The sequence below is a fragment of the Boleophthalmus pectinirostris genome, unplaced genomic scaffold, assembly GCF_026225935.1.
Source record: "Boleophthalmus pectinirostris isolate CB_2022bp ecotype Guang Dong unplaced genomic scaffold, ASM2622593v1 HiC_scaffold_18, whole genome shotgun sequence".
Lineage (NCBI taxonomy): Eukaryota > Metazoa > Chordata > Actinopteri > Gobiiformes > Gobiidae > Boleophthalmus > Boleophthalmus pectinirostris.
Window position 1 is genome coordinate 38,157,040 of NW_026571133.1, and position 27,597 is coordinate 38,184,636.

The window sequence follows — 27,597 nt, forward strand, 5'->3', positions numbered from 1 at the left end:
TGTGCAAAGGCTAGTGTGCGAATGACTTTATTGTCATGGTAACAGTAACATGCAGTAAACCCAATAATAACACTCTCATTCAAGGTGTTGTACCTTCAAAATGTGAAAAAGAAAACTACACAGGACATTTTCAAGGGTCAAATTAACACTTAAAGAGCTAAATTTTACATTAAAACACAACGGACTCCAGGCACTTAGTCAGCTAAGCCCTGATGAAGACCAGGATGGGTGAAACATGTTACCTTTGGCCATTTAAATAAAGGGCTTTTAACTATATTTTTCCTTGTGCAGTTTTTACTTCTTTGGAGTGTCAAGAGCACCTTCTACCTGCTCCCACTGATTGGAACACCTGCAGCAAATAGCCACATTTTTTGTTCTTTCTGTAAAATTTTACATTATTTCCGAGTGCTTATGGTCCTTACCTGTACAGAGTTAGATTTACTCTAGCTTCAGAGTAAAAATATTCAGTGTCAAATTTACACGTATAGAGTAAACTGATGACACTCTAGTGTTTTCCAGAATTTAACTCTAGCAGATTATTTACTCAGAGAAACAGAGAGAATAATACTTAAAGGTACTATAGTCTTTTTGCATTTTAAACTGATTGCAGTGGTCCTTTTTCCCCATAGACTTTCAGAAAATAATTGTATTCAAAGTTTGAAAGCTTGCTCAGGGCGAAAAGTTCCTTAAAATAAAATATAGGTCTTCTATATTTTTATTTAAAGGAACCTTTCTTATTACATATTTTAAATGTTATCAAATTGTTCATCATCATCAAAAACAGACCTGGAGTTGTGTTTTGTTTCATTCACACATGTTTGAGTAACCCTGCATTGTCTGTCTACATCTCCAAAATTAAGAAATGCTGTTCCACCTTGTGATGTCATGGAGTGGCATGGAAATCATCGAAATGATTCAAGTGGAGGCAAACGAAGTTTAAAAACACATCGTCAGTCCTCACTTACCTTATGTGTTCCTTCAGAGGCCAGAGCCGAGTTTTCCGTCGGGGCAACGCAAACAACCAGCATGCTAACCGTGCACTTCCTGATACTAAAATATATATAAACTTGAAAAATAATTACACTTCATTTTGACTTTTTGGTGCTTTCTACCATGTTATAACATTGTTCCCTCACCAAAAAAAAAAACACTTGAGGAGGATTTAGATGTCACCCATACATGTTTGAGTAATCTAGTGATCTCTCCTATATCGAAAACAAAACTGGTACTTATCAAGTTGTTTTCGGCTAATAAAGTATATTCAAAACAATAAAAGGCAAAATGGTGATGGTTAAATGTTACCAATGAACACTTGAAAGATATTTGGATATAGTCCTGCGTCAGACCTGAAAAATTTACACTTTGTTTTTATTCGTAACTTATCATCCTGTGTGTTGAGGAAAGTCTTGGCGCTCATTGGCCGTCATCATGGTTGTGGCAGGTCTAATGGGAACATGTCTTTTCCATAGAAACATGTGCCTCCTCTGCCCAAACTCATTTTAAAACCGCACATTTTTCCAACTAACTGCTTTTTCCAACCTTTCAATACCCGCTCACTCCGCTCCGAGAAAATTATTCACACCACATTTAAATAAAGGCTTTAATAACACCTCATTAAAATGTACAAATACTTACAAAAAAGACAAAACTAAATTGGCTCGTAAAAGGTGCACCGTGTAACTTTACGGGTAAGAGGGTATTCTACTGGCTTGTCTCCATGGAGATGTAATTGCTTTGTCGGGAATGTTGCACAGTACTGTATTAAATGTTTTTTTTCTCACATTTATTTCAAAAAGGTGATTTTATTGCTCAAAAACATGTAAACAAAAACAAGGCCCCGTCCACACTCGTTTTTGTTGTGGATGCAGTGTTCATCCACACTAATCCGACTGAAAATGGCTCCAGAGACGAAACGATCTGGTGTCGTCAGCTCCCATGAATTCATCTGAGTATGGATCTGATCTGGCACCGTGTGGACGCCTGAAAACGCTGATACATTGAAACATTGATGTAGCATAGACCGTATAATCTCTGAAAAGTTTAACATGAACTATCTCCAACGCAATAGAAGAACAGAACAAACTCACCATCAGCAGAACACTCCTCTGTCACAGAAAGAACACATATAATTCATTGAGTTGTGTCCATTAATCCGACAGAAGCTGAACCGCATCATCGCACAATAGCGAGCTGTTTTTTGAGCGCATAGTTTATGCAAATTAGCCATGAGGTTTTAAGTTTCATTTATGTAAAATATAAACAAATATGTTCAAATCTGTATGGATAGGGAAGGCTTGCGGACAGACAAACGAAATCCAGTGTTACGCTGAGTAACAACTGAACCTCGTCGTCAGTACACTTGCCATCTCCCTCGACTCAAAATCAGCTGCTGCGACTTCAGACTTCCTTGTTTTTACCGCTCACGTGACGTCGGGACATCATGACGACGTGACGCCAGCCTATCACGTGAACTAACGTTTCAAGCGGTTTTGTGTTACTGTGTGGACAAGGAACTCTTCGATTGCAGATACAGAAACAACGTGTCTGGACGCAGATTGTTGCTGATACGGTGATACGCTGATTCGTTTTAGTGTAAACGGGGTCTAACTCTAAGTGCCATTCCACTGAGCTGACCCGTAACTTCGCGAATGCTTGTTTCCATGGAGATATAACGCCATACATTGGGACATTATAAGCAAAGCAATGACATTTTTACCAGCAAAAGTTACTCAGTGCGCCTTTAAAGATACACTGTGTAACCTTGCTGGTTGAGGGAGGGTCTGCTATTTGGTTGTCTCCATGGAGATCTTGATGCTTTGCTTAGATAGAATGTTTCATATTATGGCATTAAAGTTATCTATGCTGATGGACAAGTAGGTGATGCCATTAAATTCAGTTACAGGTCAGATCTGTGAAAAGGCGACCCCACTTGCAGTAAAGTTTTTTTTTTCATATTTTTGATCAATAAAAACCTAACTGAATAAATGTAATGCCATACTGTGGAATATTCCAGACAAAGTAATAGATTACTCATGGACAAGCTGGTAGCCATCCTAATAGCTTTTTCAATTTCTCTCAGAGTTAAAAAAAAAAAAGTCTTTAAAAATGATCTCACTTTTGACGCAAATGGTTTATTTTCTGTTGTGTCCATTTCATTTCTTAATAAAGTCTTTGTTGTTGTTGTTATTCCGATGCTGTAGAACTCCATTTCTGTCAGACGCTGGTCTCGATGTGAGGGGACAGTTTGGTGTTCAGGACGTGGGACAGGAGTCTGTGCTGGTGATGGTACCTACAACACAAAACACTGTCACGACACAATGGCTCCACCACCTGGTTTACATGAGTTACTACAACATTCTACATGTTATTTTCAGTTGGGGCGCTCACTCACAAGGCCATGAAAATGATATCAATCTATGACACAGGTATTCTTTTAAACAGCTGGTCTTCTCTGGTTATGTTTAAATTGATGTGATTTAAGCAGATTATGTATTTGTATTTATTTATTTGTTTTTATAGAACCAGTTTTTCATGTACAGTTATGATCTATGTAAAATCCTTCAGTCATCCAGGTAGAATCTATAGCAAAGGAGAAATTCAATTTGTCAACTGACCAAACATTTATTTAGGTTGAATATGTTTCACAGCTCATTCCAAACTGCTTCTTCACGCCGATCGACCCTGCCAGAAGGGAGGAGCTAACTACACTCAAACTACTCTGAAACTAACACCCTACTTGTTTACAGTTTCTGTTTGTTAACTAGGTCTATTCAGCTGAGTGTGGGGTCTTATTAGCCTAATCATTCAGGCTCCTGATGGGTGCGTTCACACCTCTGGACCTGACCTGGCTATCCCTGTTGTTTTCTTTGTTTTGATTGAGGTCTGAGGATGGAGTTGTAAATGGGATATATATTACATTTACATTTATGAGAAAAGAGGGGCTAGATAAAATCCAGTGTTTTTTGGGAGTTTACAAACTCTTGAGAATCCATGTTATTCTGTTTGCATATGATAGGTCCTGACCAATCACATTGCAGCACTGTGGGTTGGGCGGACGCAAGTGCTGAACCACCCAAAACAAACATGGTGATGCAGACAGATGTACTTCAGTCTGTTTCAGTGCAAATACTGGCTATTTGTTTGTGAAACATGCAGGGGGAAGCTCTTTGTGCATTTGTGGATGGGTAGGTCCTCTTTATCAGCGAGCTACACATTAGAATACTTTGTACATGTAATACTGACTTGCTGATGACCCTCTGGATCTCTTTGGTCTCCTCTTCTCTGAGCTTCAGAAGAACCTGCTCCAGGATTGGCAGCTCCAGGTTCAGATACTGGGCCACCTGAAAACAACAGGGCAAAAGTACATCAAAACTAGACCAGTGACATAATCACAAAATCAGAGCACATCCTTTGCTTGACAAACTGTATTCATGTCAGTCAATTTTGTGCTGATAGAAATCTGACTGAAAAACATATAATGCAAGGTCATTTTACAATTTCGTGCAACCACATTTCATTAGTTCCATCTGCCCTGGGGTAGATACTAGTCTGCTTCATCTGACGCATCACCTGACACAACAGATTCATACATAAACAAGGTGCATGAAGTGTCTTGTCCAAGGACACAACGATAGTATGAACTGGTTGGAGCAGGGACTGACGCATAGCATGGTGACTAACTTTGTGACTTTATGCAGTACAAAAATGAATTTGACTGAAAAATTAAATAATGCCAAAATCTTACATCGTTGCTGACTTCCTCTTCTTCTCTGTCCATGAGGAAGACCTTCATGATGTCTTCTGAGGGCCCCTGCAGTATACGCTCCCACAGAGGCTGGTCTCTGTTACACAACTTCCTCTTTTCTGCAATACACAAGTTATTGTAATACCTTGATTAGATGTGCCAGTATATTACTCATTGATATGTTTCATCATTTAAAGTGCCAATATCACACCCTTTTCTGATCTATGTTATAATCTTGTTTCTTCATCACAAACAGACCTGGAGTTGTGTTTTGTTTCATTTACACATGTTTAAACACAAACCCTGAATATTTAGGCTGAGTTCTTCTTTCAAATGGAAAACACTGTGTTCTGCTTTGTGATATCTTGTAGTAATACATTTTCATTTTAATCACACCACAATGTCACATTGTGCTCCAAACAACTGCAGTGCAAATCTGTTTTTTCCTTTTGCACAATTTTTGTCTTTGGACCCAGCATGCAGTCGCAACTTTTATTAGATGTGCATGTCTCTGTCTATCAGTAATACAGGAAGGGCTCCACTTGCTTTTATTTCAGATCTAGAATTGCCACTCTCTATACTGAATAGTAAAAGGTTAGCCAGGCTGGTGCCACCTAGTGCCTCTGCTGAATTTAATTTCACTCCAGCGACTTGGAATACACTAGACGGTTTGCAAGAACCCTGGAAGTTGTAGACTGCGCACTGGCCAGTCAGCGAAGAGCTGTGAAGCTATGGCTGGATCATTTCATGGTACAGCACAACAGTAAACAAAGCGGTCGAGATGGATGTAGACAAAGCTAGACATTCTGTGTTGGCAATGATTCCCGAGATCGAGGATTTAAAGTCAAAACAAAGAGAATGTTTGGTGAATTTTATCAAGGGTAAAAACGTTAGTGTCCTTCTTCCTACAGGATTTGGGAAATGCTTAATATACCCGTTAGCGCCGCATTACATACATCACGACCAAATAGCAGCGATTGGTTAAATAAAAAAAAGTACCTGCCTACGTCGAGCAAACGAATCCTAATGCTGCGAGGTCAGACGGTTTCCACAAAGTGAAACCGGCTGATGAATCAGGCTAGTAATAGGTTGACATCACAATGTGCAAGAGCGCTTTGAGCTTTGGAGATGTGGACAGACTAATAATAAAGGATTTCTCAAACATGTGTGAATGAAACAAAACACAACTCCAGGTCTGTTTTTGAGAAGATAGCAACAATATAACATGATTTAAAGCTCACAAGAGTCAATTGTGTGAGGAGCTTATAGGCAAACTAGCAGACAATGTTCAGTGTTGTTTGGTGACGATATAAAAGGTTGAAAAGAGCAACATAGCAATATTTGTGAACTGTAGCCCCGCCCACTTAGTCCTTTCTATCTCTTTGAATAGGCTATTGCACCATGACACTGGAACAACTGTCCGGGATCATCTCATGTAGTTGTTTCCTTATAGTTCTTACTCACTGTAATTTTCAACATATTTTTCAACTTTTCTTCACAAACTGCTTCTTGATTTGTGTAAAACTATAATTTATATTTACCTGTTGTATTATAGCATCAGATTAAGCAGAAATTAAAGAAGCATCAAAATCATATGCACACCTAAAAATCTCCAATTGGGAGTGTAAATGTTTTTTTTGTTTAAGTGTAATTCCTGACTGTGTTTTAGTAAAACGCAAGGCACTTTAACGCAGCATCATGTGTAATTCCCATCAACAATTTCAAAATATTACCTCCACTCTGGTGAACGCAGTACAGGGCAAACTCTTCAGGGTCATTCTGTATCTGAGGAAATGACACGTGTTTTAGTTTTAGTAATTGAATAAAATAATAATGTTCTTATTGTTCTTACTTGCGCTCACCTTGAACTTGTGCAGTAACTGTTCTATGACCTGGTGTGTGGACATCCTGCTGTTTATTCGGACTTTAGTGAAGGCGCCGTGGGTGGGGGTGAAAATGGAGGTCTACAAAGAAGCAAAAGCACAGGGCTGTATTTAGTGTTACTCTCAGTCTCTGGCACACACCTTTTTGTCTATATAGGCCCCATATTACACTATTTTGTGTTGTAATATTTAGGTTAAGTTAGGTGTAAGTTCTTCTCTCAAACAGAAAACACTGTGTTCCACTTTGTGATGTCATGTACAGGAAGTGCTCCACTGTGTTTTAAACTCCATACAGCTTCACTATAAACATTCTGGATAATTTCAGCCCTGGAATTGCCAATCCCCTACTGAACTAAAGGTAAACGGTAGTTGTTAACTTGAAAACTACCACTTCATGACATCACAAGGTCAAACAGGAGGATTTAAAGTTTTGGAGATATAAACAGGCTAATAATAAAGAGTTACTCAAACATGTGTGAATGAAACAAAACATAATTCCAGGTATGTTTTATGTTGTTATAATGCCGTGAAAATATACAGAAGCAGATAACATGAGATTTATTTTATGTATTTTTATGTCCATCCATCCATTTGGATGGAGCGCTTCCTGTATTACCACATGACATGACAAGATGGAATGGGAACTCTTCTGCCTAAATATGCAGAATTAAATGAAACAAAACCCATCTCCAGGTCTGTTTGTGATGAGGAAACAACATTATAACATAGATCAAAGAATAGAGTAATATGGGCCTTTAACAAAAACTGATGTTTAGAGTTAACTGTTAGGAGACCCCTAGTGGTCATATGGGTGCAGTACCTTATAGTTGTAGAAGTGTCCGTTGATAGAAAAGCGGTGCTGACGTTCTTTCTCTCTCTGAGAAGCAGATTTCTTCCTTCTCATCTTCACCAATGCCGCGTCACTCCTGCAGCGGAACAGGTTAGACTCCGCCTCCAGCTCAGTGTGCTTGTGTCTGATTGGACGGAGCGTGGCCGTTTCGTAAGGGACTGGGGCTTTAAAATAGGAAAACAGGAATAAAAAAATTAGTAAACAAGTAAGTCATTTTTTAATCTATTTTATGCTCGATAAAATGCTGACCCATTTAAAGGTAAAGCAGTGACTTGTACAGTTTGTCTGGAATCTTTCACAGTATGGCATTAACCCTTTCCCTCTTCATGGAGACCAAACCAGACCAAGTTACAGGTCAGGTCTGTTGAGAGGCGACCACGCTCACAGTCAGAATTCCTGTTTTTCTAGGTTTGTTTGAGCTATATAAACCACTTCTAATTTAATAAATGTAAGGTAGAGCTGTTTAATGTCATACTGTGGAACATTGCAGGCAGAACAATGACCTATCCATAGAAACAAGCAGGTGACAGACCCTCCACTAGAAAAGTTACACAATGCGCCTTTAAAGAAGACCTATTGTGTTTGTGTCTATAATATGACACATGTGGATCATTATGTTAGACATGGACATTTTAAATCACGATATTCGTCTAAAACAGGGGTGGGCAAACTTTCTGATTCATGGGCCACAAAAGGGATCTAAAATTTGATGGAAGGGCTGGACCAGGAGCAGAAGGATGGAGTTTTTTGTTAATCCACCTCATAAGACAAAAACATAACATGGGATATGTAGAAAACATATCCCATGTTATTAAAATATCCCATAATTGAAAATAATTACAGAGCATTACAATAAAATATCTGTCTTTCAAGTCCCACGGTATTTACTATTTGTTGAAATGACTTTTAAATCACTGAAAATTATCATTATTATTATCATTATTTAAGTTCAGCGGGCCAGATTAAAAAGATTAAAGGCTGTAGTTTGCCCATATCTAATCTAAAACAACTTAATAAAAGAAACAAGGCCGCTGATTTCTGTGGTAGAAACATGTGGGGCCCAATGGGAGCTGACATTGCACCTTAGACTTAGACAAACGTTATTGATCCCCAAGGGAAATTATATTGACACAGTAGCTCCCAAATTACAAAATAATATAATAACAAGAAGCAAAAATATAAATGGTATAATAATACATTCTAAATAAGCAGCAAAAAATATAGCAAGACGATTTCAACTTCCTTCGACGAATAGCTACAGATCGGATTAGAGAGCAGCAGATTTTTAAAATTTGTGCCAAAATTACCACGCAAAACTGCTGTATCCTGCACATATCACAGATTAAGAAAACAAAATTAGAGGACAAAGTGAGTACAGAGCAGTGGGTGTATGCCAGAGTACATGGGTGGAAGTGAAAATGGGGATTGATTGGAAAAATGCATGCTTTTTTTTTTTTTTCTTAAATGCACTTTTTACATGTTCTTACTTGAATGCCCGAGAGCCCTGCACAAGAATCCCAATGCTTTTGGCCTTTTGTGCACAGATGACGTCTGAAATGGCATCTTGAAAATAAGTGACTGCTCAAAAGTGCACAAATCACTCCATATACATCTTTGGCCGAGTAAATGGTGAAAAAAAAAACACTCAAACATGGTTAAAAGCTCAGAAAAGTTGATTTCAAAGTCACAGTTTGTCATTATTCATTTAGTTCATTCATTCCTGATCTGTGCACAAACTGAATATGAATGCCATTGTGATATTATGCTGTCAAATACTATATTTTTAAGAAAACCAATGTAAAGCACTTGAAACTGTAAAGTGAGGTCCTCATTCTGCTTTCTGATTGGACAAACGGTTTGCTACTAATAACCTGGAGTGTCTTTAGACAACAGACTGTATAAAGAAGTGGACTAAGTGATTGTGACATCACCCATAGAGTTCGGCTCCAGTCAAATGAAGCTCAGTGTTTCCCACAGCGCTTTATAGTTACTTTCTCACTTTCTCCAGCACTGCCTTGTCTAACCAGTTTTCTGCGGGAAACACTGAATCTCACGAGGATAGACGTTATAGGAGCAAGTTTGGAGCCTTGTTTCATATTAGGAACAGGAAATAATTTAAATAATAGCAAAATAAAGACAGCAGGATCATGTGGAACAGGTTGATTTGAACGTTTTAAGACCAAAATGATGAGGCTCAGTGCAGCAGTTACAGACAGAGGGCTGACAATTTTTCAATGTAAAGTGAGAGTCGGTGGAGCCGGAAGTGCCCCCATGCTCACTTCCTATTTGGATCATGACGCCTAGCGGGTTAGCTATGTCCATTTATTTAATACAGTCTATGCTTTAGACCTATAACAGCCCTCATACAATCATCTCAAGCTCCACTAAAATAGTTACTTGTGACTTGGTAGGTTGCATACACACTTAAACACAATTTCATGCACAGTTAAATCAATGCTTAATTTTAACTCGTCTATTTCATAATTGCAGACACGTGTTTAAGAAATGTGTAAGAAATCCCACATTTAAAAAATCTCATACTCAATCCCATACTTGGTAACATGTAGGTGGTAAAATGTGCTCATTTTAACAAGTTTTTAACACATCTTCAATCTTACGTGGTGGCGGAGCGTTGCTGAAGACAGTTTCTTGGGTCTCATCGATCTGGTGCAGGTCAGAATACTCCCCCCATCGCATCATCCCTCTGCAATCACAAAAACACAAGTCAGAATACAAACCTACAAACCTACATACATACAAACATACAAACATTCATACAAACATACAAAATAAATCAATACACTAATACCAGACATGACAGAACTTGGTCCGTGTGGGAATCAAAACCCCACCCCACAACACAAATTCTTAGTTCTGCTTAATTTAAGGAGCTCAACAGTGACCACTCCTTCCTGTTCCAAAAGTAAATTTCCATACATTTTTCCCATAGACATTTCAAAATATTCAAGTATTAAGAGGCTAAGCAGCTATGTGCTAACTAATATCCATAACACAGTTGTTTTAAGCCCAAAAAGCACATTTAAAACACAAGATTCCGCAAAATGTTTTAAGAACTTAACAGTGGATTACAACTTTATAGATTTTAAATAAAATTGTAGGTCTTCAAGTCATTAGTTAACACGTAGCTAATTGTCTCAGAGCAAGCTTTGCGACTTTTACAGGTATTTTTTTATTTTTTATTTTTGAAATCTATGAGAAAAATTTATGGGAAATTTGGTTTCAGAACTAGGTCAGGACTCGGAATACAACAGACGGTTTCCAAGAACCCCGGAAGTGTGAGTTTGGGCACCTGCCAATCAGTGAAGAGCCAGACATTCTGTGTTGACAACGATTCCCGAGATCGAGGATTTAAAGCCTGAACAAAGAGAGCGTTCATTGAATTTAATGAAGGGGAAAGACGTTATTGCCCTTCTTCCGACGGGATTTGGGAAAAGCTTAATATACCAGTTAGTCCCGTTAGCAGCGCATTACATACATCACGACCAAACAGCAGTGATTGGTTAAATAAAAAAAGTACCCGCCTACCGTCGAGCGAATGAATCCTAATGCTGCGAGGTCAGACGGTTTCTACGAAGTGAAACCAGCTGATGAATCAGGCTAGTGGACAGTCACTCTTGGGCTTCATTTAGTTATGTTGCTATGTTGTGTTGTGCTTTACCCAGTTTTATATTTGTTTCTCTGTGTTTTGTCTGTTTTGAACTGTGTGAAGCATCTTTGAGTATCATGAAAAGCGCTATACAAGTGTTATGTATTAGGTATTATTATTATTATGGTCACCTCTTGTTCCCCAGAGGGCTCACGGGGCTCACGGGGCTCACAGGGCTGCTGGGTTCCGGTGGGACCAGAGGAGTCAGGGGGAGGGTCTGTTTGTCGTCCTGGATCTGCAGCCGGATGGGTCTGGTCACTCCCCATGAGATGTTCAAGAAGCCCTCCACGATCACCTCCCCATCACTGTCCTGGTACACACACACAAACACACACACCATAAAACACAGAGTCTTCTTTCCAAAGGCCGGTATGTGAGTGAGTGAGTTTGTTGGCGCAGATTGCCACAGTTCTGTCAGTCAAAACAGAGGCCAAAAAAAATCTATTTGCATTACAGTATGTGTGTTTAATGTTTTAAAATCAAATCGATCTTAATGTCATATGAAATTGTTAGGATAAATAACTAGGCTTAGAAATTTTACATCACCACTGTTGTAGTTCCAAGATCACATTTACTTCATTGGGTTTTAGGACAGTCGACCGGCGAGCCCAGTGTCGGTAACTACACCAGAAGTTTTCATCCAAATGTCTTCCTGGTTTGCGACGTAAACGTGAATAAAACCTATACGATACTCCAGGTACGGTTTTGATTCACTGAAAGCATTTATATGGCCCATATTTTTAGATGCGTTATAATATTTTTTCCTCATCAAAAACAGACCTGGAGTTGTGTTTCCATTCACACATTCACAGAAACCCTGCATATTTAGGCTGAGTTCTTCTCTCAAACAGAAAATCAATTCCACCATGTGATGTCATGTTGGCTATACAGGAAGTACTCCAATGTGTTTTTAAACTCCACACACCCAGAGGTGGGACTTGCAAGTCCTGACTTGAACTCGAGTCAGACTTGAGTCACTATTTTTAGGACTTGAGACTTGACTTGATAAAATGGACTAAGACTTGGACTCGACTTAGACTTGAGGCCTGTGACTTGAGAAGACTTAAGACGCACTTTTAAATCTGAATTCTTTATATTCTGACCATAAAGATTCACACTAAGATCTTGTCAAGACATTTAAAAAGGAAAAATTAACTAAATTATTTTTTACAACTCTTATATACTCTATAAATACTCATATATAAATATCATGACTTTTTAAGTACAGTTTAGTCATATAAATTGTAAAAATCTAAGCTATATTTGGTACTTTGGTTTAAAGACTTGAAATGACTTGAAGCTCAAAGCAGACGACTTGGACTTGACTTGGACTTACTGGTCAGTGACTCGAGACTCGACTTGGACTTGCCTTTAGCTTGGGATTTGATTCGGACCACTTCTGAACACACCTTCACTAAAATCATTTGGATAATTTCGGCCCTGGAATTGTCAATCTCTACTGAACAAAAGGTAAAAGGAGCTGTTAACTTAAAAACTCCCTCTTCATGACATCACAAGGTGGAACATTTGGAGCTTTGGAGATGTAGACAGACTAATAATACATGATTCCTCAAATGTTTGAATGAAACAAAAGACTTCAGGTTAAGTTTTTGATGAGATAACAACATTCCAACTCATGACTCATTCAACATTGTGTAACTTTTTCTCAATCAAATGACATAATATTAGGTTTTTTATTGCTAATCGCTATGGCAACGGCCCCAAATCTTGCATCATTCTGATACCCATGGAATGAAAGGCCTTACCTGACAGTAGGTGAGATGCAGTTGCGTCTGGTCTTTCAGGAACCAGTTGTACGTGTTTATCAAAGAGAGAAATTCCCCTCTGAAACAAAACCAAAAGTCAAATTCACAACACAAAATAAACACATTTCTTTAACTCCAAAATTATGAGTTTTATCATCAGACATTAGGGATGTAACGATATGCCAAGTCTCACGATACGATATCATCACGGTATGAACCTCACAGTATGATATTTATTGCGATATTGTGGGAAAGCTCACAATATGGTGGGGAGGCTCACGATTAGGGATGTAACAATATCCAAATCTCTCAGTATGATATTTTCACAATATACATCTCACAATACGATATTTATTGCGATATTTTGTGGAGACTAACAAAACGGTAACTTGGCAAGACTTAATCCAAAGAACTAAGACTTAAAAGTGCTTAGAAGTGTTATTTCTTCTTGTAGTCTGCATTGAAATGGAGCAAAGGATCATGGTCTATGAAGTTTCCTCTGTTCTTTTTTTTTTTTTTTATCTATTGCTGCACCATAACGCTTAATTTAAACAAAGAGACTTGTAATTCGATATATTGTGATGATCCACGATATTATTGTGAGAACTTTGACAATACGATATCACGATATTTCGCTTACTGTTACATCCCTATCAGACATGTACAGTATGTAACTTTTTGACTTGGGGTCCATTACCTGCTTGTTTCTGTGGATATGTCATTGCTCTGCCTGGAATGTTCCACCGTATGACTTTAAACATCTCCACCTTACATTTATTCAGTTATAGGTGGGTTTATAGCTCAAAAATACCTAGAAAAACAGGCATTCTGACTGTGAGCGGGGTCGCCACACCACAGATCTGACCTCTAACTTGGTCGGGTTTGGTCTCCATGAAGTTAAAGGTTTAATACCGTACTGTGAAACATTCCAGACAAAGTAATAACACCTCCATGAAGAAAAGCATTTGATGAACCCTCCACCAGAAAAGTTACACAATGCACTAGGGATGTAACGATATCCAAATCTCATGGTACGATATACGATAATATGCTACTTTTTCCTCTTAAAATGCCTTGACTAGACGTAAAGTTTGTATAGAGGATTTTTTAAGGGAAGAGAAATACAGCGACAGTCCTTTTTCAAAAGTTGCACATGCGTGACACCACCTCCCTCCTCCACAGCTCCCTCAGTAGAAGCACCTCCTCCCGCCTCCTTACTCTAGAAATCACGCTTTTTTACAGCCAGTGCGCGTTCAGAATTACTGTTGAAGTGACCTGTCTAGAAATAATTTAGCGACCGACGCATCAGTTTTTAGACCCTTCTTCTGCTTCAGTCGCTGGAAGGAATCTCCAAGAATCACCTCAGTTTAGCTTTGCTCCTTTTCCCCGTCTCTTCTTCTTTCAGCGACCTCAAAAATTGATTTTCTTTTGGGGCGAACTGGTCGTCGATTCTCATCCGCCTTCGCAACAAACTTTGTGTGAATTGAAAAAGCTACAGTTTGAAAAAGCCTCTAAGAACTGCCGCATAAACCACGTAATCCCCGCGCGCTGCGAGTCAGTTACACTAGAAACGTAGGGAGTTTGATTGACAACCTAACAGCCAATAGAAAATGAGGTAGCCTTGTTATCTATTCGCTGAAGTTTATCTGGTCTCACTACGTCCACAGTTGATAGATTTAAATTTTTATTTTTTTGGTCATCATAATTACAAGGCTGCTGCATCTCTCTAATGGTATTTTACACTTTCATTGACAATTTGAAACTAAAAAAAAAATCCTCCATACAACCTTTAAGAACTAAGACTTAAAAGTGCTTAGAACTGTTATTTCTTCATGTAGTTTGCATCAAAACGGAGCAAAGGATCATGGTCAATGTAGTTCCATCTGTTTTTTTTAGCTATTGCTCCATCATAACTCTTAATTTAAGCAAAGAGACTTGTAATTCGATATATTGTGATGGTCCACGATGTTATTGAGAGACTTTTGACGATACGATATCACAATATTTTGGTTACTGTTACACCCCTACAATGCAACTTTAATTTATTTCTTGGATTAAAGTAGATTTGAGTTGATGAGCGCAGACTTTATAGCTTCTTTAAATAGAATGTTTACGAGCAGGCGTGTTTGTACATAAAAACTGTCTGGCCACATGAGACGAGAACACTGTAGCTTACAATGTTTTATAGTGCATAGGCCTTTGCTTGCCTGTTTTGTTCCAGTTAGTCATGTAGCCACGTAGACGATTTTAGAACGTGGATTTTCTATTTCCCTAAAGCATGTATTTTGTTGTTTACAGATTGTTTTATTAAATCATTGCATTTTGAATCTCCAAATCCAAATTTTCCCTAAAAATGTACCTTACACATTTGACAAACAAAGCAATTTTCCAATAAACTGTGCAGAAATCACAAAATTAAGACAACAAAAGGTAAACTGCTAAAATGTGGCCATACCAGTCCTAAAAACATTAAAACCAGTAAAAAAAACAAATAAAAGGAAAACATAAAAATAATAAAATAGCAATAAATAAGTAAAATAAATACAAATAAACAAAAACAAACAAACAGAGAACCACATAACTCACGCGGTGTTAACTGAAAGGACTTATTTTTGGTTTTGAAATTTGCAATTTTTCAACGTATTTGAGCAAAATGTGACTTGCCCTAGTACAGATGTATTATATAAGCAGCTCTTGAGGTCAAAATAAGTGAGCTGTGTACTGTCTGCCTCTAATTTAACATGCATGTTATTATTCGGTAATCAGAAAGTGTGCTGTTAGCATTCTAGTTTTTGCTATTATTACAGTCATGGTGATTAATTAGGAGGCTCTAAATGCAGAAGGTAAGAAGGGACAACTCTGGACCACTGCAAACTGTTAAAAATGAACTAAAATGAAATGAAAGTTGTGATTTTAAGTGCATCTGTCCTCCTTTTATATGATGCCGTTTGTATTGTATGTCATTTGTTTGATATTTTCTTTCTTTCTGTGTTTGTTTACATTAGTGAGCAGATCCAATATGGGAGCAGGTGGCATAAAAGTTAAGAGTCAATCATTGCATTTCATTAGCCTAATAGCGTAGTTGCCTAAGTTATATTTCAATGTTTTTGGAAAACAATAAAAAAACTAATTTTTGAGCAAGCACATTGGTATTTTTTATTGATATTAAACAGCAATGACTAAAGCAGACAGTGATTTTAGACTCTAACAAGCATTCTGACAGGCTGAGGACATGGGTGGCAGGGGGATGCAGCAGTGGGAGGAGAGTAAACTGCAGATATCACAATTTGGCCAAAAAATTACTTGGGCAATTATGCTATTAGACTAATGATTTATATTGCACCTTTCATGAAACCCACTTTACAGTACAGTATTCAATCACTTCACAGTTGGTGGTGGTGAGATAAAACTGTAGCCACAGCTGCCCTAGGACAGACTGAGGTGAGGCTGCCAATCTATCCCACACACTCTCCACTTTCTTACTAGACAATGTGAAATGTCTTGCCTGAGGACATAACAACAGTTTTTTTGGACACTGGCGCACCACAGTGGCACCTGATTTTCCCAGCAGTCCATCCAAGTACTACACAGACCTGGCCTTGTTTAGCTTCTGAAATCTGATGAGCTCAGGTTTTGACAAAGAGGTTTGGTCACATTGCAGCTTTGGTGAGCAGTCACAGTCTGACATGAACCCATTGTAAACAATAGAATAATCATCATTATCCATTAACCAGATAACCCTGACATCCCTGTGGAAGGTTAATACCGTGATAACACAAGATTTGTATACACAAATCATACTTTCATTAAAGTACCAAACTCTGTATTGGCAGTAATTGCATAATAATTCCAAAGCTAACTGGTCATTTGTAGCTCACCTGGATAGTGTCCTCCCGTCTCCCACTTGGATGAGTGATTGCAGAGTGGTCATGGCTGTTTACATCTGCTCCTGTGAACTGTAAACAAACACACATTTGCTTAGCAGAGCATACTGACCATTCAATCCATGATTTCAATGAACTTAAATTATCTTACAGAATTTAAAATACACTTTTTTAAACCTTTAACCATGTTTTCACATCTGGTTAGTGAGGGCAGTTCAGAGGCGCTGTTTAAAAAGAGTTTGAGGAAATGTTTGATATTTCATGCTAATGTTTGATATATTTTTCATCTGTGGATGTTTCAATGTGTTTTAATCCATGTTTGAATCAAAAGAATTTAATCCATGGTGTTTAAATGTCATTTTTCTATATATATAAATTGTTATGCACAATGATAATGTTACATTTTTAATGTATTCATAAGGTGGAGGTTTTAATAGAAGCCCTATTGGGTTTTTTGCCTTTTCCGGCACCTACTTTTTATCTAGTGTGTTTCTTTTTATTGTCATGTTATATGTGCTAAATAAATAAATAAATAAATAAATAAATAAATAAATAAATAAATAAACATAACTTTGTTGTGTCATCAGAAACAGACCTGGAGTTCTATTTTACACATTTGTTTGATGAACCCTTGTTTAGTAAGTCTGTGTTTTCAAAGCCCCATAAAAGTGCAAACCCCAGGTGTTGTTCGAGAGTAATATTATATCAGAGTATCTGAGTACACTTGAGAACACGGTGTCTGATGCCTGATGACACACATTGTTTTAGGTTCCAAAACATGAAATGCTAAAGGGCATAATATTTGTTCTATATTTGGACCCACATGTACACACACGTTTAGTTGGTCTGTTTGGTTTTATTCACACATGTTTAACACAGAAATCCTGCATATTTAAGCTTCTCTCAAACTGAAAACGCATCTCCACATTGTGATGTTTTTATTAAATGTTAATACAGGACGTGCTCCATTGTGTTTTCAAACTCCACACACCTTGACTAGAATCATTTGAATCATTTCCAGCCCTGAAAATCTCAGCTGAATAAAAGGTCAAATGAAAGTATTTTTGATTAGTATTTCAGAGTCAGTCAGTTAAATTTAGGCAAAGACCTAACTATTAACTTTAAAACTACCACATGATGATATCACAAGGTGGACCAGAGCATTTTGACCTTTGAACATGCAGATAAGATTACTAAAACACGCGTGAATGAAATAAACACAGCTGCAGGTATGTTTTTGAGGAGGAAACAACATTCCAACATGACTAAAAGCTCACAGGAGTCAATTTTGTGTAATATAGAACATTTGAGTCATTTTATTCACCGCTACCACAGCCTAAAATACAAAAAAACAACTCTTACCGTAGCTGCTTCCTTGTCTACTCCTTTCTTCCTCTCCTCTTTGAAACTAGGTATAAATATCCTCTCTCTTTCTCTCTCCCTGTCCCTCTCTCTCTTCTTCACTCTTTCACTTTCTTTCTGTTCTCTTTTTTTTTTACGCTCGTTGCCATGGGATTTAATAACACAGCTCCACCCAGTAACCCGTGATGACAGTGGAGTGGCACTGTTTGTTTATTCTTGGGTTACAGACCAAAGCGCATGGCCATAGCTGGAATATGCCGGACCGTTTTCCCCTTTAATTTACTATTCTGCCACTATAAATTCAGCAGCAGACCAGAGGAAAAAGTCTTTTAAAAGTTCTAAGTTCCCATATTATGCCAAACAGATTTTTAAGAATGATTTTTTTTCAGTTTTTAATCATATTGTAATTTCACTTTTATTTTGTTTCATTTATTTATTGAGTAATCCCACAGTTATTAACTATTATCATCTCTAGGCCTCGGAAACGTTTGATTCCACTGCATGATGTCACTAAAGGTCCTCTATTAATTATATATATTATAATGTGGTTGTCTCCTCAAAAATATACCTGGAGTTGTGTTTTGTTTCATTCACACATGTTTGAGTAACTCTGCATTATTAGTCTGTCTACATCTCCAAAGCGTAAAATGGTCTGTTCCACCTTGTGATGTCATGAGGTGGTAATTTTCAATTTAACAGCTACTTTTTACCTTTTGTTTAGTAGAGACTGGAAATTCCAGGACTGCAATGATCCAGATGATTCTAGTGAAGGTGTATGAGGCTCATAAAGTTCAAGTTCAATTTCTTTATTGTCATTGTCATATAAAATAACAACAAAATTATGTTAGAGCATCATACAGACTGCATAGTATTTAACACAGAGGAGTACTTCCTGTATTACCACATGACATCACAAGCTGAGCATTTTCTGCATTCTGTGCATTCTGACTGTGAGTGGGGTCTCCTCTCCACTGATCTAACCTGTGACTTGGCCTGGTTTGGTCTCCATGAAGATAGAAAGGTTTAATGCCACACTGTAAAACATTCCAGACAAAGCAATAACATCTTTATGGAGATGGACCCTCCACCAGAAAAGTTACACAATGCACCTTTAGAGCCGCACATGATTCAGGTTTGTGGAGATGCAAGCCTGCTCACAGTAAAGACATGTGTTTTCTACATTTTTTCCAGTGCAATAAAAACATCCCTAATTAATTAATAAAAAAAAATAATAATAATCATTGCATTTATATAGCGCCTTTCAAGATACCCAAAAGATACTCATTCACTCAATGGTGGTAAGCTACTACTGTAGCCACAGCTGCCCTGGGGCAGACTGATGGAAATGAGGCTGCTAATCTGCGCCATCGGCCCCTCCGACCACCACCATCACTCACGCACACACCACTTTCATACTAGGCAATGTGGGCGAAGTGTCTTGCCTAAGGACACAACAACAGTTTTGGCCACTGGCGCCCTGTCACTGTGGCACCTGGAATTCCCAGTGTCTCCCATCCAAGTACTAACCAGGCCCGGTCTTGCTTAGGGATCAGGCTTTGACAAGCCGGTATGGCCACAAATGATGATATAATAATATATAATAAGTATATAATGAAAATATATACTTTTATTGCTGGCAAATATATTACAGGATACAAAACAATACGCTACAACTTCACCTAATGCGATGTGCAGTAGTTTCATTAGTGAGATGTAATATTTGAATGTGATAGTGCTCTGAAGGGGACTGAGGGGAAACCCACAGCATCAAAAATGAAAATTAAACATGTTAATAGTCTGTTTTCAGTGAATACAGCATTTTCAAAACAATCAAATCTTACATGGTGATATAAATATGTTATGTGTTACCAGTTAATACCCCACAGAAGTGTAATAAAAGGGCCAGTATTATACAAAATGGATTCTTGTCAATTTTAATCTTCATGAGCTTTAACTTATTCTGCCATTACTTTGTTTGTGCTATACAATGCTTTTAAGCCATGTTAAAATGCTATTAACTCATCAAAAACATAGTTGTGTTTTGTTTCACTGACACAAATCCTGCACATTTAGGTTAAGTCCTTCTCTCAAACTGTAAAAACAGTTCAACATTGTGATGTGGCAATACAAGAAGTGCTCCATTGTGTTTTTAATCTCCATACACCTTTACTGGAATCATTTGGACAATTTCAGCCCTGCAATTGCCAATCTCTCCTGAACTAAAGGTAAAAGGTCGCTGTTAACTTGAAAACTATAAATTATTATGTAGATTATAGATTTCTCAAACATGTGAATGAAAAAAACACAACTCCAGGTCTGTTTTTGAGGAGATGACAACATTCTAACATGGCTTAAAGCTCAGAAAAGTCCATTTTGGATAATGTAAGACCTTTGAGCATAGTCTTTGTGAACCTTACTGCACATTTTTCTGATTTAACAGTAAGGACACGTGCTTTCTACATTTTTTTTCAGTGCAATCAAAACATCCATAATGCAAATATATTGTGGTGGACACCTCTGCCACCACTCCATAGTGTCAGTATTATTTAATTTCACTTACATTAATTACATTACATTACACATCATTTAATTCCTTTCATTTAGACTTATATTCTAATTTGAGTGCACACATTTTAGTTAATATAAGTCTAATTTATTTACACTTCTTTTTGTTTTTGAGAACCCTTGGAAGAGACCACCATGATTCAAAAAGGGGGGGAGCACTCTTTAGTTAGTTTTATTAATTTAGTTTGTTTTGTTTGTGTTGAGGTCACTTTATTGTCACTTATTATTTTCTGTATTATAATTATTTGCCTTTTTGTTAGTAGTTTATTTAATTATTTAGTATAATTCCTCCCTCTTGTGTTTAGTTTTAGTTGGTCCTCAAGTATTTAAACACCCCTGTTCCTTTGTCTGGTTGGGTTAGTTTTGTTCTGTTCAGTTTTGATTTTGAGTTACCCCCAATTGGGCCCGGCTTTTTTGTTAATAATTTGCCTAATTTGAGCCTTTGTTAAATTATATCTTTTTTGACTTTATTAAACTTAAACTTCTTTTTATACCTTGTCTTTGCCTATCTGTTTGGTCCACTACATATGTACTTTCATTGTAGTCAAAGTTCATGCAAAAAAGTGACACGGTGGAGCTTTAAAAATTCTCACTAAAGCTACACAAGCACTCCGCCCGTACTTATGAATGAGTTCTGATTGTAAATGCTAGGTTACCCATAGCAAAAGTAGTTTATATAGCGTAAATCCTTCATTATACTGCGTCCTACAGTGAGTCGGTGTAGTGTGCCGTGCCCCAGCCTGTCTGTAGCCAGCAGTTATCTCAGGTATGCCCAGCTGTCAGTCAAAACCACGCCTCGCAGTGTGCACGAGCAGAGACAAAGGCCAGAGAAGAAAGGCTGATCCTCTGCTTCAAATAACATGTTAGTAACAGCGGTAATAGCACAAAGGTGTTTTTTAAAAGAGCAGTTACAGTAAGGAAAACATGGGAATTGTACCGGCAACTGTGTATTAGCTTATTCAGAAAACACTAGGTTTGACTTGCACTTGCACTTTCCGAAATGCACTGATTAAATGGAGTAAGTATGGTAAGAATCTGCTGTATACTGATCCAAAGATAAAAAAAAAAGCCTTGTACTTTTCATTACATAATCCACTTTTCTTTAACTAACTGTATATCATATAACTAAACATGTAGTCATAAAAAAATTATTTATTCTGTTGAAAAAAAATAAAAAAATAAAAAATATTACTGTTAATTATATATATATATATATATATATATATATATATATATATATATATATATATATATATATATATATATATTTTTTTTTTTCTTCTTCTTTTCTGTGACATCTGATTTATGTGCACAAAAAGTAATAAAAAAAAAAAGAAAAAATAATAATACATTAAAATAAATACTATGCAAACATGTATTTTTCTTTTTTATGCCATACAATTTCCACGGAGACAAGCAGGAAGAGGCTATGTTTGAGTCAGGTTTGTGGAGATGCAAGCCTGAATCTACTAAATAAAATACTGCTCCAAAGATTTTAAAAAGCCATACTGTATTTTTCGGACTTGAACTTTTTTTTCATGGTTTGGGTGTTTCCTGCGTTTTATATATTAAAATTTTCACACTGACCACTGTCACTTCACTCTACTGCGCATGTCTCCTGCAGAAAGAGCCTCTGTCCTGTCTGTATCATGTCAGTCGATCGCACCATTCCGTATCACTGTAAATTTAAAATTTAAGTGACTTCAGTGACACCGAAACCATCCTGTCGGGATTCAGAAAGGCCGAAATAATTCTAACTGGAACTGATGCTGAATCTGACAACAACTACACAGAAGAGGAAGCAGCGCTGCATTTACCTTCAGAGGTCGCGGAGTTGCTCAGAAGTGACACCAAAGATGAAGAATTCAATGGATTTAATGATTTGGAGTGAGATGGAGAGTTTGTTAAACTTGTTCTGTTCTGTTGTTTATGTTATAGTTTATCTGAAGAACTGTTCATATGTGACGTTAACAGTCTGTTGTTCTCTGTTCTATTGTTATTACTGTAACTTGACTTTCAAGATAAAATGTTGGTTCCTGGTCCCTGATTTTATAAAATAAATTTCCCCCCAAAAGTGCGACTTATAGTCCGCTGCAACTTATATATGTTTTTTCTTCTTCATTACACATTCTTTGGTTGGTGTGACTTGGTGTTAAATACTGCAGCTTTTATAAGACTTTCCCATTAACTTTTGTTTAGCTAAGCATCCCTCTTTATTTTTTAATTATTATTATTTTTTATTTGATTAGTTTTTGCCTAAATCACTTTGAGTTGCCAGACCTTACCATTAAAAACACTCTATGCGCTCAGAACAATGATATTTACATTTTACAAACAAAACAAGTATACTTCTTTGCCAAATGAATTTACAAGTACGCAATCCTGTTCTAATATTTCAGATGGGAAAACTGAGTAAAAGTTAAATAAAGGTGTATAACAACTACTTTGACAGTGATAAATGATATACTCTAGAATGGATGCCCTTCTGTTGTTACACTGTTGTGAATATGAGCACTTTACTTTACTTTCATTACTTTGAATAAACAAATGTCAGTCAAATGAATTACTACACTCTATGAAGTTCTTAAAGAGTGAGATTTACTCAAAACCATCTTCTTGGAGCGTTCTATCATGTTATAACATTGCCTGAAGAAGTTTTAGTTGCCATCCATGCATGTTTGAATATTTCAGCCATCTCTTCTTACTTCGCTTTAAGATTCTGTACAATACTCTGCCCACAAGTCTATGTCACCCATGATCTGTGTGGACATTTGCCATGAATATACTAAGGCAGGATATAAAACAATACACTACAACTTCACCTAATGCAATGTGCAGTAGTTTCATTAGTGGGATGTACACAGTGTTGGGGAGTAACAGATTACATGTACTGGAGTTACGTAATCAGAGTACTAATTATGAGTAACTGTATTCGGTTACAGTTACTGTTTCAGTGAGTAGTAATTGGATTACAATTACTTTGTTGAAATAAGTGGATTACACTGCGGTAGTTTCCTGATTTGACATTTTGGGCTATATCCCCCTTTTTAATTTTTATTTTTTTTTTTCGTAATTCCACTCATTGCCGGACACCAGGCCTAAAAGCAGGTCTAAACCAGGTCTAAACTAGGTCTAAACCAGGTCTAAACCAAGTCTAAACCAGGTCTAAACCAAGTCTAAAACCAGGTCTAAAACCAGGTCTAAAACTAGGTCTAAACCAGGTCTAAACCAAGTCTAAACCAGGTCTAAACCATTTCTAAAACCATTTCTAAAACCAGGTCTAAAACCAGGTCTAAACTAGGTCTAAACCAGGTCTAAAACCAGGTCTAAAACCAGGTCTAAACCAGGTCTAAAACCAGGTCTAAACCAGGTCTAAAACCAGATATAAACCAGGATTTAACAGGACTATACCATGCCGCGCGGACCATGTCTCCTCCTCCTCTTCTATCAATAATATTTTTAATACAGTTAAGTAAGACTGGGCATTTTATTTTCTTTTAGCAGAAAAAACATCGTATGTTGCGATATCCTAGTTTTTGCTTCTCTACAGCAAATCAAGTAATCCAAAGTATTCAGATTACGTTACTCACCTTAAGTAATTTAATGGATTCCATTACGAACTACATTTTGGGGTCTGTAAACTGTAATCTGTAGGGAAATACATTTTAAAAGTAACATTCCCAACACTGGATGTACAGTAAAATTTGAATGTAATAGTGCTCTGAAGTGGGACTGAGAAGAAAATCAGAGCATCAAAAACGAAAATTAAACATGTTAATACGCTGTTTTTAGTGAGTGCAGTATTTTCAAAACAGTAAAAAGTTACATGGTGATCTAAATATGTTATGTGTTAGCAGTTAATACCCCACAGAAGTGTAATGTGCCCTCTTTAAAGGCCCTATATAAAACAAAACGGATTCTTGTGAGCTTTAAGCCATGTTAAAATGGTGTTACGTCATCAAAAACATAGTTGCATTCTGTTTCGGTGACACAAATACTGCATATTTAGGTTAAGTCCTTCTCTCAAACTGAAAAAACAGGTTCAACATTGTGATGTGGCAATACAAGAAGCTCCATTGTGTTTTTAAACTTCCCTTCACTGGAATCATTTGGACAATTTCAGCCCTAGAATTGCCAATCTTTACCGAACTAAAGGTAAAAGGAAACCTAACCCTAAAAAAACCCCACACAAGTCCAGGTATATTTTTGAGGACAACATTCTAACATGGCTTAAAGCTCACAAAAGTCAGTTCTGGATAATATAGGACCTTTGAGCATAGCCTTTGTCAACCTTACTGCACGTTCTGCTGACTTAACAAGTTCTTATCATTTTCACAATTCCACAAAATGACTGGAATACATCAATACAACACTCAGTTCGTCTCCTGTAAAGATGACTGTACACTTTTAACTAGTCCACAGTCACACAGCGCACATCTGCTCCCTCAAGCCTGGACTTGCATAAAAGTTTCCTAAAGTCTGGAGTCTGCAGTACTGTCTGACCACTGTCTGTGTGCAGATCTGTGTGTGTGCCAATACAGGACGGTACACACACACCTGCACACACACACACACACACACACCATGTCCACAAAACTAGAGTGGCCATTGACTTACATTCGAGGAGATAACTGCACAGTCAATATTTGGACACTGGTCTGGTCACTGCTCATGTGGCGGTGTTGAAGTGTTATAATATACTCAAGTTTGTAGATCCAAGTATTTAAAGCGTGAGTATGCTGTTTACTTTAATTCTAAAAATATAATCTAAAGTACACACACTTTTGTTTTCCCACTACAGCTACTACTAATAATACCACTACTATTACTACCACTATTAATAAAACTACTACTGCTACCACTATAACAAATACTGCTGCTACAACAACAACAGCAATACTACATATGTATTAGTATTGCTCCAACAGCTACTACTATGACTGGAGCTACAGGACTCCTGATAATACCACCACTACTACTACTACTACTACTACTATTAATAAAACTACTACTACTTCTACTACAACTGGAACTACTGCTGCTACAACAACAGCAGCAATACTACATATGTATTAGTACTGCACCAACAACTACTACTATGATTAGCGCTAATATCACTACTGATAATACCACTGCTTCTACTACTACTACTATTAATAAAACTCCTACTCCTACTATAAGTACAACTACTGCCTTTACAACAACAGCAATATGTGTATTAGTGCTGCTATAAAAACTACTACTATGACTAGAGATAGTATGACTCCTAATAATACCACTACTATTACTACTACTATTAGTAAAACTACTACTTGTACTACAACAACTACTGCTGCAACAACAGCCGCAATATGTGTATTAGTACTGCCACAACAACTACTACTATGATTAGAGATACTATGACTCCTAATAATACCACTACTACTACTACTACTACTGTTGCTGCTACAACAACAGCAATACTACATATGTATTAGTACTGATACAGCAACTACTACTATGATTAGAGCTACTATGACTCCAAATAACACCACTATACTGCTATTACTACTATTAATAAAACTACTACTGCTACTACTACAACTACTGCTGTTACAAAATAAGTATATATACTATATATTAGTACTGCTTCAACAAATGCTACTATTATTACAACTACAACAAGAACTAATATTACTAATATTACTACTATTGCTATTGCAAGAACAACTACTACTACCATAACCCTAAACCCTAACCCACTACTACTACTATGATTACTATTGCAAGAACTACTACTACAACTATACCACTGCTACTACAACAATAATATTACAACTATATATATGACCTGAGTCACCTGACCAATACTGTAACAACAACAACTACTACTACTACTGATTACAACTACAGATACACTACACTACTACTACTACTACTACTACTGATTACAACTACAGATACTCTCACTACAACTACTGCTGCTACAACTACAACAACAATACTACTTGTATATATATTACTATATTACTATATATATATATATATCACTGTGACTACAACAACTTTGACTACTACTAGTACTACAACTATAACAACTGCTATTACGACTACTAATACTATCACTACTACTAATATTACAATTATTGCTACTACAGCTACAGCAACAACACTGCATATATATTACTACAACTACAACAACTACTACTACTATTACAACCTCTTCTCCAATTACTACTGGGCTCACTACAACTACTAGGCTACTACTTTTACTCAGAGTAGTCGCTACCTACCTCTACTTGTACATTTGTGAGGTAGCCTGAGCGAGGTAAAAGTATTGTATAATAGTACTATGTTACACTGTAATACTCTGTAGTAAGTGTAACAGTCATACTCACTTGTTTATCTGGTCCTTCTTGTAGCTTCACTTTCTCTCTTGTGTCTTGAATCAGAGTTTAAAAGGTGTGTACGGGACATTCTAAGTTCAGAAGTGCATGAGGTGGAAATGCTCAGACTCCAGCTGCAGGTTAATGATTGTTTAACACGTTAGGACAGTGCAGGGGGGCGGGGCTTACAGTACCTGGGTGGAGTTGTCCGCAGGAGGTGGGAGAGGTGTAGTTCATCAAATGGACAGCAGAGGGTGGTGGCGTATTAAGAACAGTACAGTGGTGGTTACCATAAGACAAAAGTGAAGGGGAATATATATTTTAGGGGTGAGAATTGATGAAAAGATCGACTGGAAAGCCCATGCCCAAAATAGACATAATAAAATATCAAAAAGTATTACAGTATGTTTTGGATAATAGAGCACCACACAGGCTTCATTGTTCACTGGTTTTACCTTAACATCCATCCATTTTCTTCCACTTATTCGGGGCCAGGTTGCAGGGGCAGCAG

General features: G+C 37.2%; 1 protein-coding gene across 2 annotated transcripts; it reads right to left on the bottom strand.

Annotated features, from left to right (window-relative positions):
- Positions 1 to 1,582: 1,582 nt before the first annotated feature.
- Positions 1,583 to 27,213, bottom strand: rassf6 (Ras association domain family member 6). Of its 2 annotated transcripts, none has more exons than XM_020938196.2 (11): positions 27,099 to 27,213; positions 16,789 to 16,866; positions 12,911 to 12,989; positions 11,276 to 11,454; positions 10,096 to 10,181; positions 7,448 to 7,641; positions 6,607 to 6,708; positions 6,478 to 6,529; positions 4,745 to 4,863; positions 4,243 to 4,340; positions 1,583 to 3,289 (listed from the first exon to the last, which is right to left on the bottom strand). In XM_020938196.2, exons 2-11 carry the CDS (start codon positions 16,839 to 16,841, stop codon positions 3,214 to 3,216), a joined length of 1,038 nt encoding a protein of 345 aa, XP_020793855.1. In that variant the 5' UTR covers positions 16,842 to 16,866; positions 27,099 to 27,213; the 3' UTR covers positions 1,583 to 3,213. The 2 variants fall into 2 exon arrangements, with proteins under 2 accessions (XP_020793855.1, XP_020793857.1); XM_020938198.2 differs by lacking the exon at positions 27,099 to 27,213 and adding an exon at positions 18,157 to 18,493.
- Positions 27,214 to 27,597: the final 384 nt, after the last annotated feature.